The sequence below is a fragment of the Mobula birostris genome, chromosome 8 (assembly GCF_030028105.1).
Source record: "Mobula birostris isolate sMobBir1 chromosome 8, sMobBir1.hap1, whole genome shotgun sequence".
In the NCBI taxonomy this organism is placed as follows: Eukaryota; Metazoa; Chordata; class Chondrichthyes; order Myliobatiformes; family Myliobatidae; genus Mobula; species Mobula birostris.
In genome coordinates, this window is record NC_092377.1 from 34,739,515 (window position 1) to 34,752,492 (window position 12,978).

At 38.8% G+C, this 12,978-nt stretch overlaps 1 protein-coding gene across 3 annotated transcripts in view; it reads right to left on the reverse strand.

The window, feature by feature from the left end:
* Nucleotides 1–12,978, reverse strand: part of srbd1 (S1 RNA binding domain 1) — a 307,185-nt gene that overhangs the window by 237,705 nt on the left and 56,502 nt on the right. For all 3 annotated transcript variants that reach the window (XM_072264996.1, XM_072264995.1, XM_072264997.1), the window contains exons 11-12: nucleotides 6,603–6,706; nucleotides 5,281–5,388 (exon numbers count right to left, since the gene is read on the reverse strand). In XM_072264996.1, coding sequence (XP_072121097.1) covers nucleotides 5,281–5,388; nucleotides 6,603–6,706 — 212 coding nt within the window. The remainder of the gene's footprint in view (nucleotides 1–5,280; nucleotides 5,389–6,602; nucleotides 6,707–12,978) is intronic.

The following is a 12,978-nucleotide window of genomic DNA, read 5'->3' on the forward strand; positions in this document are numbered from 1 at the left end:
GTAACTACAGATTTTCGCATGTTTTCAAAACAAGCTCTTCGACAGTTTGAAGAATAAAGGCAATAAGCTGGTCAAGTAATATGAAGTACTTTGAAGAATCTTGAATATCATGGGTTCTGATCAGTAACTTTGCGGTTAGGCTTCTAAATTTGGTTGCAATATGCTCAAGGTGTACACCAGGTATGTTGCATTATTTACAACAAGCAAGTTACCCATCATTGCCTCATATTAAGGTTTTCAATGGTGAACCAATAATTTGTAACAATTAAAATACTTGGTTAAGTATTGTTCCAGACATTATATTCATACAAAACTGATAAATTGGTTCATTACCGTTGCATGCAACATCCATACAGATTATCTCATTACATAGGTCATCGAGGTACAGTCAGCCCTCCTTACCCGCGAGTTCCGCATGCGCAAATTCAACCGACCACGAATTGAGAAAACCCGGAAGTGCTCTTCCAGCACTTGCTGTTCGAGCTTGTACAGACTTATTTTTCTTGTCATTATTCCCTAAGCAATGCAGTATAACAACTATTTTACATAGCATTTCCATTCTATTAGGTATTATAAGTAATCTAGAGATGATTTAAAGTATACGGGAGGATGTGCGTAGGTTATCGTGGATCGGGATCGGAAAAAAATCCTAAGTTCTCTTACTAAGTAAGTCGGAACAGGTACATACAGTATTATTTAGCGTCAGTTAGTCAAACGTTTGTCTTAGTATATAGTATATATTTTACCTTTCTATGCATATAAAATACTTAAAAAAAACGTATGTTTCAGCGCCGGGCTCGGGAACAGAAGTTCCCAAGTTCGATCCAGTGACAGACCGCTCCTGAACGCGCTCTCCATCCGTGCTGGATTGATGTGGAGGATCAAAAACACAAAACCCCAAAACCCAATAATTAAGCCACTGCATTGCTTGGTAGTAATTGTAGCTCTCATCGGGGCAGGGCCTTTCTCACTTTATCCTTTAAAATTGTTCCGATCGTTGACCAACTGTTGCCTAACGCTTTTCCAATGACCGATGGCGTTTCACCTCTTTCCGCTCGCTTATTATTTCCACTTTATTTTCAATCATGATCGTGATTATTTTCGTGAACAGAAACACTGCGGATTCAGAGCTCCGCCGCCGGGTCCTAAAGTCCATCGCACTGAGACAGGTTAAATAAGGTCCGGAGTTCTGCTGGGTCCTAAGGTCCACTGTATTGAAACAGGTTGAATAAGGGACTTGAGCATCCACACTATTTTGGTATCCGCGAGGGGTCCCGGAACCAATCCCTCGCAGATGAGGACGGCCGACTGTACTACAGCAGGGGTCCCCAACCTTTATCGCACTGCGGACCGGTTTAATATTGACAATATTCTTGCAGACCGGCGGACCGGCCGACCCGTGGGGGGAAAGGGTTGCCGATGGAACAAGAGTAGCAGTCAAATACGTTGTGTTTACCCTGAGAAAGACTACAATGACCATGAGGCCATGTGCGGTCACCAGTGCGCATGCACGTACATGTAACATGCCGAATTTTCTCTACAAATCGTTTTTGGCAATTCTGTCGGGGGGGGGGGGGGGCGGTGTTAATCACAACCGGAATATAGGCGATAAATTGCTAATACACTCAATTTCATTTCTAAAAGGGTTTATCTAACGAATTTAATATTAAACACACAGCACATATTTTCCTCGCATGAATATAGAGATAAGTCAATTAACAGGGGAGGACAGGGGAGCTTGAAGTAAGTGTTGAACGAACTTCCAGTAGAAGTGGTAGAGGCAGGTTCGATATTATCATTTAAAGAAAAATCGGATAGGTATATGGACAGGAAAGGAATGGAGAGTTATGGGCTGAGTGCAGATCGGTGGGACTAGGTGAGAGTAGCGTTCAGCACGGACTAAAAGGGCCGAGATGGCCTGTTTTCGTGCTGTAATTGTTCTATGGCTATATAAGTAAGTCAATAGCATCGTAACATTTTAAGTGACGTTTGGACATTAAACACACAGCACATATTTTCCCCGTATGAACATATAAAATCATTGCAACACACCGATATCGTTGAATCAGTGGGAGCCCTGGGCTTGTTTTCCTGCAACGAGACGGTGCCATCGAGGGGTGATGGGAGACGACGATACTCCAACAGGATTCCTTATGTCCAGTCTATTTCGCAATTTAGTTTTCGTTGCATTCATTGCAGAGATATGTTGGAAATGGAAGCAACATTTTCAGTGCTTTCGTGGCTATCTCAGGATATTCAGCCTTGACTTTGATCCAGAATGCCAGCAGAGATATTATGTCAAACATACTTTTCAGCCCGCTGTCATTTGCAAGCTCGAGGAGTTGATCTCCTTCCCGCACTGATGTGGATGACGCGCGGGTAATAACCTTGCATGCGTTCATGCTCAACAGTGCGTGACAGGGAATGAGGAAAGATGCAACTGACTTACATCGCCAAATCATATCGTTTCCTTACGACCCGGAACCGATCCGCGGCCTGGTGGTTGGGGACCGCTGTGCTACAGGAAATGCAATAACAGAATTCAGAATGAAGTGTTACAGACACACAGAAAGTGCAGTGCAAGCAGGCACGAAGGTCCAAGGCCATAACAAGATAGATTGTGAGGTCAAGAGTTGCTGTCAGGCTTTTGTATCTTCTGCCTGACTGGGGCTTGGGGGGGGCGGTGGAGAGAAGAGAAGAAAAAATGTCAAGAGTGGATAAGGCATCAGGAAGTGTGCAGAATCTATGGAGGGTGGCTGGTTTCTGTAATGTGCTGACCTGCATCCTCTAATCTGCAGTGTCCTGTATTCACGGACAGAGCAAAATGACATACCAAGCCATGACATTTTCTACAGTGCATCAGTAAAAATATGGTGTGTATCAAAGGATATATCCCAAATTCTTTTGACTCCTGAGGAAGTCAACGTGTTGTTAAGCTCTCTTGGCCATGGCATCGATGTACTTGGACCAGGACAGTTCACTGGTGATGCTCACTTCTTGACACTTGAAGCTTTCAACCTTCTCAACATCAGCACCTTTGTAGGGGCAGGGAAATGGTATCCATTGTTTTTCGGCTGTAAGTAAATCACAGTGAGTAAAAGTTGTCTGGGAGGCTGAAGTTGATATGTGCTATGACCAGCCTCTCAAAATCCTTCACAAAGTTGAATGTAAGAGCCACTGGGCAATTATCACTAAAGTAAGTTACCTTATTTTTTTAAATGTAGCAGGGTGACAGAGGTATTCTTAAAGTAGTTGGGAAACTCAGCCTGAAGTAGGAAAAGGTTAAAAATGTCTTGACCTATCCCCACCAGCTAATGTGCAAAGGATCTGAGGACACGTCTGGAACACCATCCAGGGCAAGTGCTTTCCACAGTTTTATTCTCTCAAAGACTGTTCTGATGACTGCAACAGTGACTTTGTAAGGAACCATGGAAGAGTATAAACAAAACAGCTGGTTTGTTTGCCAGGACTTTCAGAATAGAATAAAAAGGTTCAGTGCAATTCAGTATAATTTCTAATGTTCTGCAAAACGGTGAAAATGTGCAATGTCATTAGAAGCCTGGCTTCACTTTCAAAATTCAGTTTTCATTTTACAAACCAGCCCTAACCTTGTCAACAAGATCAATTTCCACTTCAACTTCTAATAGATTAAATCTAAGTGATGGGTAAGTATTGTTCATATGGTTGAACAGATGTGTAGGTGCTAATATGTGAAAACTTTTTTTGAACAAAAATGATAGGTTTAATTGGTGGACCACCTGACATTTCTCTGGTTCCAGCAAGTTAAATGAAGATCAGGGTTCAAGCCACTGACCAGCTGCAATACTCACCCATCATTTAGGTTTAACGTTTTAGAAGCTGAAGCAGAGATTGATCTTGTTGAAAAGATTAGAGCTGGTTTTCTGCCCATCAAATGCAACACCATACATTGAGTCTCGGTGAAAAGTCGTGTTGGACTCTGACATTTTAATCCAAGGTTCTTTCAGAAGTCAGGAAAGAGACTTGTATTATTAAACATTAATACAACAACGATAGAGTTAAAAATGGGCAGTGATAGAGGTCTACTAGTTAAGAGAGGGAGAATAAAAAGATCCAAGGTGGTGCTGACTTGTGGTGCAACTATTTTTACACTACATAGATAATTTCATTCTTGGCCATTATTTTACTTCAATCTTAATCTGTATGTACTTCTCATTACTTGACCATGATCTCAAAGTATTAACAGATTGCAGCCAAAATGTCAATAAGCTGTCCTGCAACCCAAATTTGATCTTTTTTTCCCCACACACTCTGCAACCTTTGCACATATTCAAGTTTTCTCATGCAATCTACTGGCTTGCACAAATTAAACTCCTTTTTAAATCTGTGCTCCACTGCCTGTACAATTGATTTTTTTGACATTCGACTAGCTTGCATGTAGCTCTACTAGCTCGCGTTTCTTTTTTACAGATTTGCTTTCTTTTCAAAATAGCAATGCAGAATTCCTCAATCCTAATTTCTATCCAATGATATTGAAGCCAGAACTAGTTTTTCCCTCTGACAAATTGGAACAAAGGAAATTCTTATGGCTTTTGTTGTGCTCTAAAAATTTCACTTTGTCTGCAACTGTTCTGAATACTTAAACTTCACAATATCCTGCTGCTGATTATGCCAATTGTTGGATTCTTATGCTGTAATGCAAGGTTCTTACAGGAGTCAGGAAAGAGGCACAATTCTTGCTGCTTCACTATCGTTTTATCAAGTGTTAATGGAACAAAGAGAGAGCTGAAAACAGATCTATTGGTTGAAGAGAGGGAGAGTCAAAAGATCTAAGATGCAGATGGTATGGCCTTGAGGTGCAGCTCGTTTTATACTACATAGATAACTCCATTCAGATTCATAGATGAGAGTTAACTAATTAGAAATCCTTTATTCAAATAATGCAGTTCCAAGAGAAGCTTCCAGATTTAAACCAATATAATCACAAGGAAGCATATTAAACTGTTCCATGCATATAAGTAATTAAATAAAATACACGTAGACAATTAATTCTTAGCTGCAAAGAAAATAACAATTAAAAAGTTAGATCCAACTGCAGTTACGGTCAATGTTTCTTTTCCTCACTCCACGGCAACTTCTACTGGAAGGCACATGGGTACAAATTGCAACCCACTTGGAAGCCCTACTCACACTAAAGCCATTACCGTTGCAATTTGAAGCTACTACCTAAAAGATTAGCCTTGATTCAGCTCCTTGTGACAGAAGGCAAATTAACTGAAAAGATTTCGAAAATATTTTTACCGAAACTCTCTGCATAGAAGTGGATAAATGAGTCGCTTATATGAATCTTCAGCAGAATCCTTCAAGAGCTTCATCAATTCAGGCTTTGCAAAACCATGAGGTCTCCATCTAGAATAGAATTCAAACAAATTTAATAAAGGTTTTCTTTTAGAAGACAAGCTAGGAAGATTGATAAACTTATATGTAGAAATTGCTGACAGTCCTCTCTCTGATCCATAGAGGATACCTTGACTGTCAGCAATCTCTATCATATATTCTAATTAAGACAAAAGGAAAAACAAATGATAATTGTTCCAAACTTAGTTCCTTCACCCAAATAAAGAATGAGAATTAGATTATGGAAGAGATACAACATATGGTAAGCATGGCATACGGAGAAGTGCAAATTAGAGTTAGAGCTCTTCCCTGCTGTGATTTTCCTTGTGCCTTTGTTGGATCAATAGTAAACTAACTTTTTAGGTACTGGTTGCCTTCTGGCATCCTCGTAGTCACATGAACAATTAAAGCAAAGTCAGGATGTTTTGTAATTTTCATCCAGTGATTCTTATGATCTTGTGTAAATTCACTAATGATGACATCACATAGTCATAAATGCCTTCTCCACAGTAGCAAAATGTTAAGATGCTCATTTGTTTTACTAGTTCTTTTGTCGATTGAAATCAGGTTTGTTACAAAGGAACACTGGAGCTTAAATATAACACACAGAATGGAATTTGATCAGGAAAATATGATAATAATTTTTGTACTCATTGTAAAATGTCCTTAAGAACTCTGTGCTCTCAATTAAGTTAAATGTGCACATGACTTTTACTGGAAGTTTAAATAAGTGCAGCTCGTGTTTGAAAAAGCTTGTACTTAAATCTGCAAAAGTATCCAAGAAAGCTACATAATGCATTGCTGAATGCCTTTTTAACAATCTGCATTTGATTTAACATTTTGAACACATTTCAATAGATTAAAAGAAAACATCTACTATATGTACTAATGCAATCTGTATACCACATTGACAATTTGGCTGCATTAACCCACAAAGTTATCTTTTACAATTACTGTATAATGTCATCTTCATCAACTAAAAGTGCAAGACACATTCCCACAGCTCAATAGGCAAAGAAAATCTAAAGACAAGTCAGTCTGCACAACTAGTGTCTACTATATGCAGATGGTCTAAACGGGTCAGGTATCCTCATACTTAAAATGACATCCTACCCAGAGTGCTGTGGGAGTCTGACAAAGAGGACAACTTAAGAGATAAATAATTACAATGGGATAGCTATACAAAATAAGGTTTAATATTAAGCTGTATGACTATGGAGACAGACCTTTCATTGATGCACCATCCACAGAACATAATTTTAACTCTGTCAGGAACATTGACCTTCACTGTCAGAATCTTCAATTTTTCCCCTCGGTTAATGGCCAGAATCTGGGTGCAAACATAAATAGCATAGACAGGTGACACATGAAATATCCAAAAGACAAACTTATCAAGTCTCCTTATATATATGCACACATTTGATGTATTATGGTAAATCATACAGCATATAATCAATGAAGAAAGTCAATTTCATTTAAAGTTAAAATGGAGAAATACACAGTGGAAATTGATATGGCAAGATAACAAATAAAGAAAGGATGAACCAAGTGGGTATATGTTGTCAGCAAAACACAAATGGATATTGCACAACCTTTCCTGAAATTCTATCACCTTCCATCCTTGTACAATAACGTGCAATTTACTGCCCAAAAACCAATGTTTTGCTTTCAATTGGAAAAAAACAATTAAAATGCCATTTTGAACCAAACAGCGAGATAAACCATATGATGGCACCAATCATTTATCCGCAAGTAACTTCTTAAATCTTCCATCTTATTATCCGTCAATACTTTTTAAATAATTCAGCAAAGTTGTACTAAATTATTTAATTCTGAAAGCATCACATTTTTCCACAAAAATGCAAATTTGTTCCTATACATGTTACCCAACTGTATAATTTGCATGTTTTGCATAATCTGTAATGTATAATTTTATTTAGAAATTATAGGAAAATTAGTACAAATTATAATATATAATTTTCATGCATAATTTATATTTTTCTTGTGAATGTTGTCTATCTGATGCCATGTGCTCGTGAATCTGCTGCATTAATGTTATTTTGCACCTGTGCATACATGTATTGTGCATATGACAATAAACTCCACTTCAAACTTCAAAAAGAATATGGAGAGATGGCAAGGAACAAGGACTAAAGAAGCGTAGTCCTTTAAGAAAAAGAGAAGAATTTACCAGATTGAATCGATGTACGTATACCATGAGACCCAAAAACAATGGATAAGCAAGATGATGTGAGTGAGGATAAGGCCTTGAATTTTGGATGGGCTTTGTACCTAGGCATCAGATTGGTCAAGTTAACGATTATTTCAGCAGAAAATGAGTCATGCCAAGAGCAGAAAGAACAACATGGGTCTGTACAATGCACTCATAAAGGAGAATGTGCCATACTACTTCATGTGATTGTTACAAAATATTGGCAGAAGACAGAAGGTTGGCCAAAAATGTAGACTGCTTTAGAGGAAAGGAGAGACGGAGAGATAAAGAGGAATATGGAGAGAATCCCATGTGTAGAGCCACTACAGCTGAAGATATTCACTAATGGCTGAGAAATTAAATTTGAAAATGATTAAATTGCTGGAATTAAACAAGAGCAGATATTTCAGAGGGTTGCCAGAGATCAAAGAGAAAGAAATGAAAGAGGCCATGGAAGAATTTAAATCAAAGATATAAAATCTATGTCCAGATGGAGGGTCTTGACAGGAAACACTAAGTATCCTCTTTGCCTCCACAGGTGCTTCCTGACCCACTGAGATTTTAAAGAAGCTTGTCTTTATGCACACTGACCTGACATCTGCATTCGTTTGTGTCCCCATGTTAAAAATCAAAGCATTAATTTGAAAAAGCAACATACAGCCTGCAAAGTACTATTTTGACTGATTCTCGATTCTCAGCAATCAATCTCAAGCCTTTAGGGTTATGACTCATCAGTAAGAATTCACAAGACCTCAGTTATCTTTTTTTTATTGGACAGGGATTTCCTGATCTCCAAAACCTTTTATTCCCCCTCCCTCAACCATCCTCTGATCCCTCCACCAATTTATTGTTTAACTATGAATGCTACTTACTCATCTGTTTGGTAAGAAAAATAGAAGCTTACAATTCTCCTTAATCAAGTCACAAATACACCTTAACCAAACCTGCTACCAAGCTAGATTAGCCATTACTTCTTCTTGATTAGACTTCTCCAGCTCCAAACCAACATCTTATACATTCTCTCTAGATCTTTTTTTAGCCTAGTGCATCCTAACTGTTTTATGGTGATTCAATCTCTGCATGGTAGTCTAGCTGTCGTATTGCATATTTTCAGCATAATCTTGCAACTCTCATACTGCAATCCTCAACTTAAAAAAAAGGAAGGATCCCAAGTACTTTCTGAACAATTAATTTGTCTATCCAAAGATATTACGAGCCTGCTAATCCTTTGGCACCATGAGTGTGACTGGTGTTACAAGAACAGGACTTGATTTTTAATTAATTTGTTCGAAGGCATTATTGAAAAGCCTGGAATATAATGCTCATCACCTCTAAAGGTAGATGAGAAACACCTATTTGAACTTCTGCAATTCTTCTGGTAAAAGCACCTCCACTGTGCTGTTGGGATGGTAGTTCATTGAACCAAACCCAAAGGTGACAAAAGAATAGAAATATACTTCCAAATCTAGCAGACTTGGATGGGGAACCATGCAAGTATATCCTTTCGATAGTAAAGATTGCAGGTCTGGTAGGTTCCATTGACTGAGCTTTCATGAGAACTTGCAATTCATTTTGTAATGATGCATAGTTGATTTATGATGCACTCCTTGTGAAGGGAGTGAACCTTCCAGTTGTGGATGCAATATCAATCAAGCTACCTGAACCAGGGGTGGGGGTGTTAGGAATGCAGACTGGTGTATTGTTACAGCCATCTCTAGGAAGGCTGGGATGTACACTACCCGACTTATCCCTTGAAAATATCAGAAAGGCTTAGGGGAGAGCAGGAAGAAACTCTCATGGCAGGATATGAACAGATGAACTCTGAACTATTCTTATAGTTGCAATACATGCCACCCCCTATGTTGTGACAGCCAAGATGTGCCCTTACTGAATTCACAAATGATTACCCAAAAATTTGAAACCTGGAATAAAATTCACTCTCATGGAATTTATATGAAAAAGCAAATAAATAAACACAAAATTAATTACTTTTCTACTGAGGTTTTCTGACTCATGCACAGAGTTGCAGCCTTGGGCTATAGAAAGTTGCAAAACAGATTCTAGGAATGCAAAGCTCCCATTATACAGCAGTTGCCTCAACTTAGGTGACTGGTACAGTTAGATTTCTGGTCAGTTATAATCAACGAACATTAATAAAAAGCTGCTGTACACCAAGTTAGGCTCTTTTCCTCCTTTGTTTTTTCAGTTCTGAAGAGGTCATTAGATTAAAATTTCCACAGATGTTGCCTTAACTGTTGAGTAGTTCCTGTATTTTTGTTTGTTTCAGATTTTTAGCCCCCTGCGGTATTTCGCAGGCAGCCTTGTCCAATTCCAGACAAGAAGGATGGATCCAAAATTAAAGAATAGGGTTTGTGATGATCATAAATGACGGATTCAGTTTTTCTTAAATTAAGTAGGATGAAATCTCTACTGATTTAGTACAGCACGTTGAATGAACACCAGCAATTTAGAGATGGTGGAAGAATCAAGAGAGGGATTACTGAGGAAAGTAGGGGGCATCAAATTTTACTGCATATTTTTGGATAATGCTGTTAGTGAGCAGAATGCAGTAGAGAAATGGGGAAACAAATGAGAACTATTTGGAGACACCAAAGCTAACAAGTGTGGGTATGCAAAGAGAAGCCTGCAATGCTTCTTCCTCTGGATAAGACAACAGACTAGATTGGAATGTGAGCTCAGTTTCACTCTTCCTGAGTGACAGCAAGGAAGAGGATGACGTACTTATTTGTTTCAAAAGATACTGACAAAATGCAATGGAGGAGGAGGAGGAATAAACTACCTTGCTCACAACATCATTAATAAACACATCACTTAGGATGTCATTAGTAACTCTGATGAGAATTGTTTTGGAACTGAAGTGATACAGACCTAGGTTGGAAAGATTCAAACAACCAGCTCTGGCTAAGTTTACACAAAGAAGTGAAAATAAAACACATTAAATGACAAATATTTTTAACCAGTTATTTTAAAGCCAAGGAAAACAGCAATGCACATAAAATAATTCATCCCAATCATTCATTCAGAGAAGGTAGTGGACATAAATATAACAGGTCATAACCTTTATTTCAGGGCTCTGTTACGAACTTCAAAAAAGGAGTAAAACAAAATATTATTAAAAACAGATAGCAAAATATTTTTTTAAAATTTTAACAACAGTAGAAAGAAAATATTTCAGTAAGGAAACCTTTACAGCTGATAACTTCATCCCACACCGTACACTCGACCTACGCCCCCGTAGAACGCGCGACCTACTGCACGCTCTCTACGGTCCTCAACTAAACAGTGGCTACTGTGACAAGACTGGTAAATTTCATTCGTGAAAGTTCCAGTCTGCAACATCGCCTTTTCAGAGCATTGCTGGAGGAAATGTCAGCAGAACACAAAGATCTTTTTACTACATAACGATGTTCGCTGGCTGAGCAAAGGTCGTGTGTTGGAGAGGGTGTGCGACCTGCGTAATGAGCTTGTGTCATTTTTATCCAGCCTGCAGAGCCAAAAGCCCAGGGATTTAAGAGGTTTTTAAGTGACAACAAGGTGATGGCACATGTTCTTTTTTTGTGTGACATCATGTCTCATCTAAATCAACTTAATCTGCAATTACAAGGCAACAACCACACTGTTGTGGACATGTACGAGGCGATTGAAGCTTTCCGCTCAAAGCTGAGCCTTTTGGAGAGAGACATTCACAGGAACTAGTTGCACTTTCCACGTCTGCGGGAACACTGTGAGAAGAACGAAATGCGGGAGGATCCAGTGATGAAGGATTTCGTGATGAGCCTGGCAGAAAACTTCAGGGAACGATCTGAAAGCTCCCCTAAACTCTCAGGTGACATCCTCCTCTTCCTGAGACAGCCGTCCTCCGTTTCAGCTGACTGCCAGTGCACTGCAGAGGCCAAAAGGCTGTTGCCTTCCATAGATGAGGCAACTCTTCAGATGGAGGTCTTGGAAATGGGAGCATCTGATTTGCTCAAAGCACAACACATGGACATTGGGGTGAATGACTTTTGGATCAACATGGCTCCCCAAGCTCAATTCAAAGACAGGAGAGCAATTGCAATGCTCCTACTCACACTGTTCCCCTCCACATACATATGTGAGTCATTGTTTTCTTCAATGAACTCTATCAAGAACCAGGACAGAAACAGACTCTCCAATGCACATCTTGGCCAGTGCCTCAGGATTGCCACAACAGAATACAGGCCCGACATCAGAAGGATTGCCTCATCCCGTCGCTGTCACTTCTCTCACTGATTGGTGAGTGAATCAATTTATTTTTGTCCATTTGTCAATCTTATTGTGGTATAATAATATTACAACAACAATAATACTGATAATTTCATTTATAGCCGCACTTCATACTTCAAATGCTACCTAGCTTAATTAAAAAGAACAAATAGATTAAATGAGAGAGCAGAAACAGTGGAAAAGGCAGTACTACTAAAACTCTGTGTAGAAGTGGTGTGTGTGTGTGTGTGTGTGTGTGTGTGTGTGTGTGTGTGTGTGTGTGTGTGTTTTAAGTCTCAGATGAGTTCTCAATGTGACAGCTGACAGTTGTGTAGCTACAGTCATAACTAAACGGTTGGTTTTCGACTTATTTTGTTGCAAGAGTGCCAGTGCATTTTTTTTTCTTGTGTGACCCACAACTCAAGCTTTCAGAATCCCAGGCCTAATTTACTACTACCACTACTACTACTACAAATAATAATAATAATAAATAATAATAATAATAATAATGGTAATAGCAGCAACAATGTCTGCCCATAAAACAACTTACTGGTGCAATGGAAAAAAAATCCCTGGACAATTTGGCCCTTGGCTTGGCATGCTTGACATAATTTGGCCCTTATGGAAATCTAATTGGGGAACCCTGATATAGAACCTTACAATGTCATCAACCCATTGGAGAACAGAATGTTCACATTTAAATAATCAAAGATCAAGTCTACTACAAATCCAGAGATATGTAGAGCTTTCTTTTGGCTAATTTAGATTTTAAAAACTGGTTTACAAAATTATGATTTTGTGAAATAGAACAAAGCTTCTGGATGCTTTCAGCACCAAAGATGAGATTCCATCAGAAGATAATCTGACACACAAAGGCTTTCTTCCCAACTTAACCACTGAATTTTACATGACAAGTGTCTCTTGCTACAATTGCTGAGACAAGTCCTAAAACGTCATCAGAAACTCTACAGCAGTTGCTGATCATTTCTGAAAAATTGATATCAATTGTATTCATACATGAGGGTGTTGGCAGCTGCCTCAGGGAGGACCATACTGAGGGCAAGAGAACACTTCATAAACTTCTACAGTCCACTTTAATTAAGATCAAGTAATATTTTAGTTTTGGCAGTACTCCCAGGATAAAT